Here is a 12,347-nt window from a genome sequence, read left to right on the forward strand (position 1 = left end):
CGAGCCAAGATTGTTCCATTGTACTCCAGGCTAGGCAACGCAGCGAGACTGTTTCAATCAATCAATAAAGCAAGAGAAAACCAATTCCCAAGCTAGCAGAAGACAAGAAATAACCAAAATTAGATCTGAACTGAAGGAGATTTAGAAATGAAAAGTCATAGAAAATATCAAGTAATCCAGGAGTTAAATCTTTGAAAAAAATTAAGAAGATAAACCACTAGCAAGATTAGCAAAGAAAGAAGATCCAAATAAGCACAATTAAAAATGACAACAGGGGGCCAGGTGCCGTGACTCATGCCTGTAATCCTAGCACTTTGGAAGGCCAAGGAAGGTGGATCACCTGAGGTCAGGAGTTTGAGACCAACCAGCCTGGTCAACATGGTGAAACCCCCTCTGTACTAAAAATACAAAAATTACCCAGGCGAGGTGGTGCATGCCTGTAGTCCCAGCTACCTGGGAGGCTGAGGCAAGCCAATTACTTGAACGCAGGAGGTGGAGGTTGCTTGGGCAACAGAGCGAGACTCTGTCAAACAAACAAAAAAAAAGATAAGGACAAAACACAAAAAGGATGAAAACGGAGAATGGCACTAAGGCCCAGAGTTTTGGTCGCACTCTGACCAAAAAATGAGAATGGCACTAAGGCCCAGAGTTTTGGTCACACTCTGACCAAAAAAGGAGACAATATTAAACAAAATTATTGGAAGACATTATTCTGGACTGAGCTTGTGCACTAGGTCCAAACAGACAAACCTAACCAAAATGGAGTCACTGATGCTTAAATGTGACATAATGGAACTGAACATTTAAGGAAAGTGGTAGATGCTAAAACAGGCCAGGTTTTGTCTGTCTTTTGTAAACAGCAGATTTAAGCACATAATTGCTTAAACCAGGAAGGCGAAGGTTGCGGTAATCTGAGATCATTCCACTGCACTCCAGCCTAGGTGACAGAGTGGATTCCACCTAAAAAAAAAAAAAAAAAAAGGCAACAGAGGCCAAGCACAGTGGTTCATGCCTGTAATCCCAGCACTTTGGGAGGCCGAGGCAGGTGGATCACCTGAGGTCAGGAGTTCAAGACCAGCCTGACCAACATGGTGAAACCCTGTCTCTACTAAAAATACAAAAATTAGGCCAGGTGTGGCAGCATATGCCTGTAATCCCAGCTACTTGAAAGGCTGAGGTAGGAAAATTGCTTAAACCCCGGAGGCAGAGGTTGCAGTGAGCCAAGATCACGCCAGTGCACTCCAACCTGGGCAACAGAGCGAGACTCCATCTCAACAACAACAACAACAAAAAAGACTACAGAGACATTACCTCTGACCCCACAAAAATACAAATAGCTACTGAAGTTTACTATAGACAACTCTGTACACAAAAACTAGAAAATCTAAAGGAAATGGATAAATTTCTAGACAAACAAATTCTCTCAAGACCAAACAAGTTGAAGCCCTAAATAGATCAATAACAAGCTCCAAAATTAAGTTAGTAGTAAATAGGCTACCAACTAAAAAAACCCAAGACCAGAAGGTTCACAGCTGAATTCTACCAAGTATAAAAAGAAAAGCTGATATAATGCCTTTTAAAACTATTACAAAAAATTAAGAAGGGACTTCTCCCCAGCTCATTATATAATAGCATCATTCTGATACCAAAACCTGGCAGAGACAAAACAAAGAAGAAAACCTCAGGCTAATATCCCTGATGAACATTGCTGCAAAAATCCTCAACAAAATATGGGCAAACCAAATCCAGCAGCACATCAAAAAGCTAATCTACTATAACCAAGTAGGCTTTATCGCTGGAATGCAAGGTTGGTTCAACATACAAAAATATCAATAAATCTGATTCACATAAACAGAACTAAAGAACCACAAAATTATCTCAATAGATGCAGAAAAAACTTTCAATAAAATGTAACATTGTTCATGCATAAAACCCTCAACAAACTAAGCATTGAAGATATATACTTCAAAATAATGAGTTATCTATGACAAATCCAAAGCCAACATACTAAATGGACACAAGCTGGGAGCATTCCTTCTGAAAACTGGCACAAGATAAGGATGCCTTTTCTTACCGCTCTTATTCAACAGAGAATTGGAAGTCCTGGCTAGAGAAATCAGGCAAGAGAAAGAAAGAAAATGCACCCAAACAGGAAGGGAGGAAATCAAACTATCCCTGTTTTCAGATGACATGATTCAGTATCTAGAAAACCCTAGTCTTGGCAGAAATGCTCTATAAACTGACAACTTCTGCAAAGTTTCAAAATACAAAACAAAGGTGCAGAAATAAGTAGCACCTCTATACATCAACATACAAGCCAAAAGCCAAATCAAAAACACAATCACATTCAAAAATGCCACAAAAAGAATAAGGTATCTAGGAATACAGCTAACCAGGGAAGTGAAAGATCTCTACGACAACAATTACAAAACACTGCTCAAAGAAGTCAGAGATGACACAAACAAATACAAACTATTTGATGGTCATGGACAGAGAAGATCAATATCATTAAAATGGCCATACTGACCAGGCATGATGACTCACGCCTATAATCCCAGAACTTTGGGAGGCTGAGGCAGGCAGATTGCCTGAGCTCAGGAGTTTGAGACCAGTCAGGACAACATAAAGAAACCCAATTTCTACAAAAAAAATACTAAAAGAAAAATTAGCTGGGCATGGTGGCGTGTAATCCCAGCACTTTGGGAGGCTGAGTCGGGTGGATCACGAGGTCAGGAGTTTGAGACCAGCCTGGCCAACATGGTGAAACCCCCTCTCTACTAAAAATACAAAAATTAGCTGGGCTTGGTGGCACGTACCTGTAATCCCAGCTACTTGGGAGGCTGAGGCAGGAGAATCACTTGAACCCAGAAGGCAGAGGTTGCAGTGAGCCAAGATCACGCCATTGCACTCCAGCCTGAGTGACAGAGCGAGACTCCGTCTGGAAAAAAAAAAAGTAATAATAATAATAATAATAATACAGGCCGGGCGTGGTGGCTCACACCTGTAATCCCAGCACTTTGGGAGGCTGAAGCGGGTGGATCATCTGAGGTCAGGAGTTTGAGACCAGCCTGACCAACATGATGAAACTCCAGCTCTACTAAAAATACAAAATTAGCCAGGTGTGGTGGCACATGCCTGTAATCTCAGCTACTGGGGAGGCTGAGGCAGGAGAATAGCTTGAACTCGGAAGGCGGAAGTTGCAGTGAGCCAAGATCGTGCCATTGCACTCCAGCCTGGGCAACAAGAGCAAAACTCCATCTCAAAAAAAAAAAAAAAAAAAAAAGAAAGAAAGAAAATATAATATGTAAATATCATGGAGTACTGTATGACCATAAAAAAGGAACAAGATCATTTCATTTGCAGTCACATGGATGAAATTGAAGCCCATTATTCTTAGACAACTAATGCAGAAAGGCCAGCCATGGTGGCCCACACCTGTAATCCAAGTACTTTTGGAGGCAAGGAGGGCAGCTTCCTTGAGGTCAGGAGCTCCAGACCAGCCTGGCCAACATGGTGAAACGCCGTCTCTATCAAAAATACAAAAACTAGCCAGGCGTGGTGGCTTGCCTGTAATCCCAGCTATTCAGGAGGCTGAGGCAGGAGAATCACTTGAACCCGGGAGGCAGAGGTTGCAGTGAGCTGAGATCGCGCCACTGCACTCCAGCCTGAGTGACAGAGCGAGAGTCCATCTCAAAAAAAAGAAAAAAAAAGGTAAACTGATGCAGAAAGAGAAAAACAAATGCACTATCTCATTTATAAGTAAGAGCTAAATAATAAGAACCCATGGATGCAAAGAGGGGAAAAACAGACACAGGCCTAGTTGAGGTTGGCAGGACAAAGACCTGTTTGGGCCGGGCGCAGTGGCTCATTCCTGTAATACCAGCACTTTTGGAGGCTGAGTTGGGCAGATCACCTGAGGTCAGGAGTTCGAGACCAGCCTGGTCCACATGGTGAAACCTCATCTCTACTAAAAATATAAAAATTAGCCGGGCATGGTGGCAGGCACCTGTAATCCCAACTACTTGGGAGGCTGATGCAGGAGAATCACTTGAACCCAGGAAGCGGAGGCTGCAGTGAGCCGAGATCATACCATTGCACTCCAGCCTGGACAACAAGAGTGAAACTCCATCTCAAAAAAAAAAAAAAAAATTAAATTAAATAAAAAAAAAAAAAATACCTGTTTGGTGCTATGCTTAGTATCTTGGTGAAAAAATAATCTACATCAAACTTTCATGACACAATCTTACCTATGTAATAAACCTGCATGTGTACCTCTGAACTAAAATTAAAAGTTGAAAGGAAAAAACTCGACGGGTGGGGGTAAGTGCAATATGTAAACTGAAAGATTGGTTTGTGCTATTTATTTCTGGGTCCATGCAGGCACGTGAGATTATGAACAAGTGGCCCAGAACCCTAAGTTGGTGGGGAAAACAGGTTGCTGCTGCAGATTCGGTGTCTGGGGAACAGGAATATGCCGGGAGACTCGTAGACACTTTTGAAGGATTTTTGCAAGAAATGCTAAATCAAAAATGCTGTGGTGAAGTTCCTGAGGGTGGTGCCTTGTCCTGAGAGGGGTGTGGATGCATCAGTGTCTAGTGGGCATGATTGTGAGTCGGTGGGAATCCTGTGGTGGCAACTGTGGAAAGAGAAGGTCTGTCATCAGAGATTCTTTCCTCTAAGTTTTCAGTCCTCTCTCACTCTAAGAGAAGACCTGGAATCAGAAAACAATGGGCAGTGTGACAGCCAGTACATAGGAGCAGAGCCTCCCATTCCCAGACACTCAGTTTTATTCCAGGCTAGACCTTTTATGGTATTTTTATTCTGGCACAAAATCTATAGAGTTTGCTGAACACCAAGCAACTCTCCAACACCAATTCTTTATCTAACATTTAAATTCTGACACCACCCAGAGTCAGCACAGATGCTGATTCAGGGTTTGGTCTCAAAATATTGTTCTTACTACAGTTGCCAGTAACAAACCCCATGGGCCCATTTATGCTTCTAAATTATGAGCCCATTATGAGCTACTGTTTAAAAATTCAGGACTCCCAAAACTTGCTCAAGTTCAATAACTTAATAGTGCTATACACAGTACTTAGAAAAACACTGTAGTTATGTTGACCGGATTATTATAAAAGATACAACCCAGGAAAAGTCAAATGAAAGAAATGTGTAAGACAAAGAAAAGAGGTGGGGAAAGATGAAGCACGTAGGTAATCCTGGTAAATGGCTATAATTAATAAAATTCTCCATCTTTTGTGTGCTCCAGAAACAGTTTATGGAAAGAAACACACATCCCATTATGACTTAGATGATGAACTCTTTTCTTACCTATCACATAGCCAGACATAGATTCTGCCCATTTTCTTCTTATTCTCTCAGAAAACTCAGCTGAATTTGTCTTCAGTGGTCAAAATAAAATACTACTTAATCAAACAAGTTTATCTCCTTCCCACAGCTCCTGAACTTTTAAGCTAACCTCAGTCTAAGCCAACATACAACCCCATTATATGCTCCTCCTAAGAACATTCTCTGATTTAGCCAGGTGCGGTGGCTCACGCCTGTAATCCCAGCACTTTGGGGGGCCAAGGCAGGTGGATCACGAGGTCAGGAGATCGAGACCATCCTGGCTAATATGGGGAAACCCCATCTCTATTAAAAATACAAAAAATTAGCCAGGTGTGGTGGCGGGCGCCAGTAGTCCCAGCTACTCAGGAGGCTGAGGCAGGAGAATGGCGTGAACCCAGGAGGCGGGGCTTGCAGTGAGCAGAGATCGCGCCACTGCACTCCAGCCCTGGGCAGCAGAGCAAGACTCCATCTCAAAATAAAAAAAAAATTATCTGATTTAGAATCTGATTTTTTCACCCTTCATTTGCCATTCCCCTCCCACCTTGTTTCTCATCTTGGTTGCTCCTTACTATGAAAAAAACCCACCCTTGTCTGCCTAACCTTTGAGATCCTTAAAGATCTTATAATTGGTACTTCCTCCTGTTGCAATACTCCTTTGGAACTTAATTTTTTAAATATAAATCTAACTTTATTTTTAAAAGTCTAGAAACGCCTCAAAGCAAGAACAACTTTATCTTCAGTAAGATCCTTTCAGTCCCATTCCATCTTAACTGCATCTGTCTGTGGGTCCCCAGCTTTCCATGGCTCTATAGCTTCTCTTCAGATAAAAGGCTTCTTCCATGGCTGGAGTGAGCAGGCTAGGAAATCTGCAGGGGAGGCTCCCCAGGAAGAACTAACTGGGACTTTAATAACCTTCTTTTGCAGGATCAATATGAGCCTTTAGCTTGGAGTCACTGGGCTCAAGCTTTACTTTTCCAGTAAGAGTTATTCACTCAGGTTTTGAAACTCAGTGTTTGAAAAATCAAGTAAAATTACTCGAACACAGTGCCCATATGAAAGAAAAAAAATTTAAGGTGCTTAAGTTTTATACCTCAATAAGAAAAGCAAAAGAATCTAAACTTTCTTTCAGACAATAAATACTTTATTATCTCCATTATAAATCATGTAGAAAACAATTAGTCATATGGGGACACCTCTAGGAGGTACCAAGTTTTGTCTTATAAAATTTAGCATCGGCCGGGCGCAGTGGATCACACCTGTAATCTCAGCACTTTGGGAGGCCGAGGCGGGCAGATCACGAGGTCAGGAGTTCAAGAACAGCCTGGCCAACCTGGTGAAACACTGTCTCTACTAAAAATACAAAAATTAGCTGGGCGTGGCGGCATGCACCTGTAATCCCAGGTACGCTGGAGGCTGAGAGAGGAGAATTGCTTAAATCCGGAGTCGGAGGTTGCAGTGAGCCAAGATCGCACCATTGCACTCCGGCCTGGGCGACAGAGCAAGGCTCTGTCTCAGGGAAAAAAAAAAAAAGAATTAGCATTAAACTCATACATCAAGATTACAGGATATAGAACAGAGATATTCACTCTCAGAAATTTACCCTGCAATAAGAGGAACTGATGTTTTTATCAATCTGTGTAACTCAGCAATTATCTACCACATTTTCTTGTGAACATGTATTCATTTTCTACAGCCAAAATGGAAGAGAAATTTTCCTTATTCTTTTCCTTGATAGCTCTCTAAAAGCTAATGCTTGAAATTGTGTTTGAAAACACTCAGGCAAAAAAACACACCTGAGAAGGCTGGGCACGGTGACTCACGCCTGTAATCCCAGCACTTTGGGAGGCCGAGGTGGGCGGATCACCTGAGGTCAGGAGTTCAAGACCAGCCTGGCCAACATGGCGAAACCCCGTGTCTACTAAAAATACAAAAATTAGCTGGGCATGGTGGTGTGCACCTGTAATCCCAGCTACTCAGGAGGCTGAGGAAGGAGAATCGCTTGAACCTGGGAGTCAGAGGCTGCAGTGAGCTGAGATCATGCCACTGCACTCCAGCCTTGGCAACAAAATGAGTGAGACTCCATTTCAAAAAATAAAAAATGTACCTGAGAAAATTTCTAAACTCACAGTGGGGAAAAAAAAGTAAATGAGAATTTTTAACAATGGAATATATGAGTAGGTATTTTTTGAAACCTATTTTATGTTTTTGTAAATATTTTCTCACCTTTCAAGCTCTACTAATAAAATACAATTTACAGTTTAAAAGAGTCAATATAAGTGAACAAATCTTTTCAAGGTGACAAAACAAAGGAGTGGCAGTGCTGATTAGAAAACAGATGTGTCTGACTCATTCGTCAAGTCAGGCCATCCAATCCCTGGAGAGATTTTCCCACCCCATCCTGCTCACTTAAGTGTCCAATGACCACCCTCTCAGCAGACACTGCATTACGCCCCAATGAGTGCCCCAAGTGCATTTTACTTGGCAAGTTCTTGTACTAGCTCACTGAGATGAGGTTTTTATCTGTCTTTGGGGATACAATTTTTTTTCACAAATCTTGGAGAATCCAGCTGGCAGAAATTATTTCTGTTTTCCCCTCAATACCAGCGTCTGATCGCTGACCAGCAATATGTCTCCAAGAAATGGAAGATGGCTTGGATAAAAACAATCTTAATGTCTCAAAGGGTTAGCTTTTCAAAGGAAGAATACACCAGGAGATCCCTCTAAGCCCCAGGGCATTCACCTTCTTCTTGAGAGGCTACACTCCATACCTCAGCTTGTTCTATAAGAGAAAATGACCCAAGAGCTGATATTAACTCTAGCAGACAGACATGGTGGGTATCTTGGTTTATTCAGATAGTACAGGACCAGGAAAAAACTAAAGGGTAGCTGAGGACACATCACCCCATAAAGTTTACAAAAAACACTGACCCCCAAAACATTATGATCTCTGTGCTTAGGGAAGATAAAAGAAAAAGAGGCACAGATATTTTTTAAAATACAGTGCCAGGGGATTACTCTTTGCTTTCTTCTCATGGAAAATATTTAAAAACAGAAAACAAATTTTAAAAATGTTTTCAATGTGTTGTCGGTAAACAATTAAAATACAGTATGAAAAATGTACACTAAAGGACAAATAGTTCATAATGTGAATTAGGGAAAGAAAGTTGACAGTTCCTTGAAGTAAAGTACTAAATTTTCAGTTCTCGAGATTGTCAGAACTGGAAATTTAGTATGTATTTTTACTTCAAGCCAGAGTTAGGCTGGAGGTAAGGAGAACTGGGGGATACACGGGAGACCCTGCTTGGAACACACGTAAAAAATGCGGGGAAAATCAGTCCTCTGTGGAGTGTGAAAATAGTTAAGTGCCAGGCAATTAGTCTGAGGTGGAAATCTAGGCCCTGGATTCCTGCTTTGAAAAAAAATCTAACTCAAATGCATTTTTTTTTTTTTTTGTAAATTACTACATTACAGGAAACAAAATTCAGGCTTAACCGACTATAAACTGTCAATTAAGCTCCAATTACACAACCAGGAAATTTGTACGTTCAAGGTGGAAAATAAGAAACTGAGGCAGGGAGCACCGACTCATGCCTGTAATCCTACCACTTAGGGAGGCTGAGGCCGGTGGATCACCTGAGGTCAGGAGGTCTAGACCAGCCTGGCCAACATACTGACACTCTGTCTCTACTAAAAATACAAAAATTAGCCGGGCATGGTGGTGGGTGCCTGTAATTCCAGCTACTTGGGAGGCTGAGGCAGGAGAATCACTTGAACCTGGGAGGTGGAGGTTGCAGATCGTGCCACTGCACTCCAGCTTGGGCGTCAGTGCAGGACTCCATCTCAAAAAAACAAAACAAACAAACAAACAAAAAAAAACTAAGAAGAAGAAAAGAGGAGAGAAACAAACAAACAAAGACAGGAAGACCGAAAGAATATAACTGTACCTAACCAATTATTGAATTTGAGATTTTTGCATCATGCACCTTATCAAAGTCCTTCAAGCCCCTCTTATAAACCAAGAACTACAACCCATAGGGGTGCTCTAAAATTTTTGAACCACTCTTTGATTAAATTATTTACTATTTTTGCGGAGACTGCCTTTTTTTTTTTTTTTTTTTTTAGACAGAGTCTTCTTACTCTGTCGCCCAGGCTGCAGTGCAGTGGCGCGATCTTGGCTCACTGCAACCTCCTCCCGGGTTCCAGCGATTGTCCCGCCTCAGCCTCCCGAGTGGCTGGGATTACAAGCATGCGCCACTATGCCCGGCTTTTTTTTTTTTTTTGAGACAGAGTCAAGCTCTGTCACCCAAGCTGGACAGCAAATGGCGTGATCTCGCCTCACTGCAACCTCCGCCTCCCGGGTTCAAGCGATTTTTCTGCGTCAGCCTCCTGAGTAGCTGGGATTACAGGACCGCGCCACCACGCCCGGCTAATTTTTTGTATTTCTAGTAGAAACGGTGGTTTCACCATGTTGGTCAGGCTGGTCTCGAACTCCTGACCTCGTAATCCGCCCACCTCGGCTTCCCAAAGTGCTAGCATTATAGGCGCAGGCCACTGCACCAGACTAATTTTTATATTTTTAGTAGAGATGGGGTTTCGCCATGTTGGCCAGGCTGGTCTCCAACTCCTGGCCTCGGGTGATCCGCCCGCCTCGGCCTCTCGAAGTGCTGGGATTACAGGCGTGAACCAAAGCGCCCGGCCTGCCATAAATTTTTAATAGGGGGAAAGATGAACTGGAAACGCAGCGGACTAAAGCCCTTCCCATTCATGAACCCGCTCCCCGAGTCAGGATTCTCCCCTGACTACCCTCCCTTGGTCCCTGCACAATCTGGGAGAGACGCTGCGCTGCGGGAGCAGAGCTGCCCAGAGAGGGCTCCAGGTCAGGGCACAGTCACTGGGCAGGGAAGAGACAAGACGCCCGGGGGCCAGCTGTCAGCGAAGCCGCCATCTTATGGCTGAAGGGGACTGAGGCCCAGCTGGGCAAGGAAAACTCAGCGCGCAGTTTGTGGAGATGACTGCGGGGAGGCCCGAGTCCGCCACAGCCACTTCCCACAGGTTTCAACCAGCCCCTCCCTCTCTCTCCGGATGTCGGAGCCGCCACTCTCACCATTTCTAAGCTTCCAGGGGAGGCCCTGGCGTCTTAGCTGTGGATCTCCCAATGCTTGCAGGTCACAGGGCCACAGAGGCTGGGCCTCTAGGAGCAGGGGACACAAAGCAGGGAAGACGAGACCAAGCGCTCCAGCTGCAGCGAGAGACAAAGGCCCCGCCAAATCCCGGAAGCCGCCCTGTCCGCTCCAGCTGCGTGCCTGATTGGACGGTCCCCAGCTCAGCGTCCCTGGTTGGAAAACGTCTAAGGCCCAGCCCCTTCAGGCCTTAAGTGACAGAAGACCTGACCAAACGCTGGACGGAATGAAGAAAGAGTGACAGCCTAAGCTGCAGCGTTTTCAGGCAGGGCTTCCTCCCTGAGCTTAGCCCACCCCGGAGGGTATTTGCATTTAACCTCGTGTATGAGGTTTCATGTATTTATAAATAACATACTATACGGCTATTCACAAATGAAAAATATATAATAACAATAATTTTAAAATTTCAGTTTTTATGATCTTCCTGGCTTCTGGCATTTGAGCAAGCAGCCTGAGATTTTTTTTAAAAGGCAATCCTCTGAAATAAAATATAAGCCACATGTGAATTTTGAATTTTCTAGTAGCCAACTTTAAAAAGAAACAAGAAAAAGGTGGAGTTGATTGTAACAATTTAACTTACCCAATATATCCAAAATATTATCAGTTTAATATGTGAGCAATAAGTAATTATATATGTATATATGTATATATGTGTATATATGTATATGTGTATATATGTATATATGTATGTATGTATATATGTATGTATATATGTGTATATATGTATATATGTATGTATATGTATACATGTATACATGTATATATGTGTATATGTATGTGCGCATATATATATATATATAAAAAACTAAATCTTTGAAACTAACTCTGTATTTTACCATTCCAGCACATCGCAGTTTAGACCAGCGACATTCCAGGCACCCAGGAGCCACACGTGGCCAATAGCTGCCATTTTGAAGTGCAGCTGCGACGTCACCTGAGTGAAGGGCCTGGACATCAGAGGTGGGGGAAAGCCTCTTCCTACCAACATCTCTTCAGTTCCCAGGGTGGAACAGATAGTGGCCATAAAAGAGCAGAAGGCAGCAAGAATAAAATAACCACACATAGACCACTGCTGGCCACCTGTTGACCACCTTCCTTCCAGATTAAACAGTGAACAAAAAGTGATGGGGTGACAGGAGAAGTAAACTCTATGTCTTCATATCTGTCCAGTCTTTTTTGAGACAGAGTTTCGCTCTTATTGCCCAGGCTGGAGTGCAGTGGAGTGCAATGGCAGGATCTCGGCTCACCACAACCTCCGCCTCCCAGGTCCAAGCAATTCTCCTACCTCAGCCTCCCAAGTAGCTGGGATTACAGGCACGCGCCACCACACCCAGCTAATCTTTTGTATTTTTATTAGAGACAGGGTTTCTCCATGTTGGTCAGGCTGGTCTTGAACTCCCGACTTCCGGTGATCTGCCCGCTCCCACCTCCCAAAGTGCTGGAATTACAGACGTGACCCACCACGCCCGGCCTTTTTTTTTTTTTGAGACAGACTTGCTCTGTCACCCAGGCTGGAGTGCAGTGGCACGATCTTGGCTCACTGCAATTTCCACCTCCTGGGTTCAAGCAATTCCCTGCCTCAGTCTCCTGAGTAGCTGAGATTACAGGCGCCCACCACCATGCCGAGCTAATTTTTGTATTTTTAGTAGAGACAGAGTTTCACCATCTTGGCCAGGCTGGTCTTGAACTCCCGACCTAATGATCCACCCGCCTCGGCCTCCCAAAGTGCTGGGATTACAGGCATGAGCCCAGCCTTGTCCACAGTCTTGACCTCCAATGTTTATATATGAAGAAAACAGATTAAAGGCAAACTTATTT

The 12,347-nt window shown here is 43.4% G+C and overlaps 1 protein-coding gene across 5 annotated transcripts in view; it reads right to left on the reverse strand.

Moving 5' to 3' along the window:
* LOC455904 (zinc finger protein 724) overlaps nt 1–11,164 on the reverse strand; it is a 33,382-nt gene extending 22,218 nt beyond the window's left edge. The window contains exons 1-3 of one of the 5 annotated variants that reach the window (XM_063801451.1): nt 10,454–10,602; nt 4,007–4,129; nt 2,817–2,938 (exon numbers count right to left, since the gene is read on the reverse strand). Coding sequence is in view for 2 of the 5 variants with exons in the window: in XM_063801452.1 (XP_063657522.1) it covers nt 10,454–10,456 (3 nt within the window). In the remaining 3 variants the exon portion in view is untranslated. Of the gene's footprint in view, nt 1–2,816; nt 2,939–4,006; nt 4,130–10,453 lie in introns of all 5 variants that reach the window. The other 4 variants (XM_063801450.1, XM_063801452.1, XM_009435172.5 and 1 more) reach the window with 4 other exon arrangements.
* Between the last annotated feature and the right edge of the window lie 1,183 nt (nt 11,165–12,347).

Source organism: Pan troglodytes, chromosome 20 (genome assembly GCF_028858775.2).
Source record: "Pan troglodytes isolate AG18354 chromosome 20, NHGRI_mPanTro3-v2.0_pri, whole genome shotgun sequence".
Taxonomy (NCBI): domain Eukaryota; kingdom Metazoa; phylum Chordata; class Mammalia; order Primates; family Hominidae; genus Pan; species Pan troglodytes.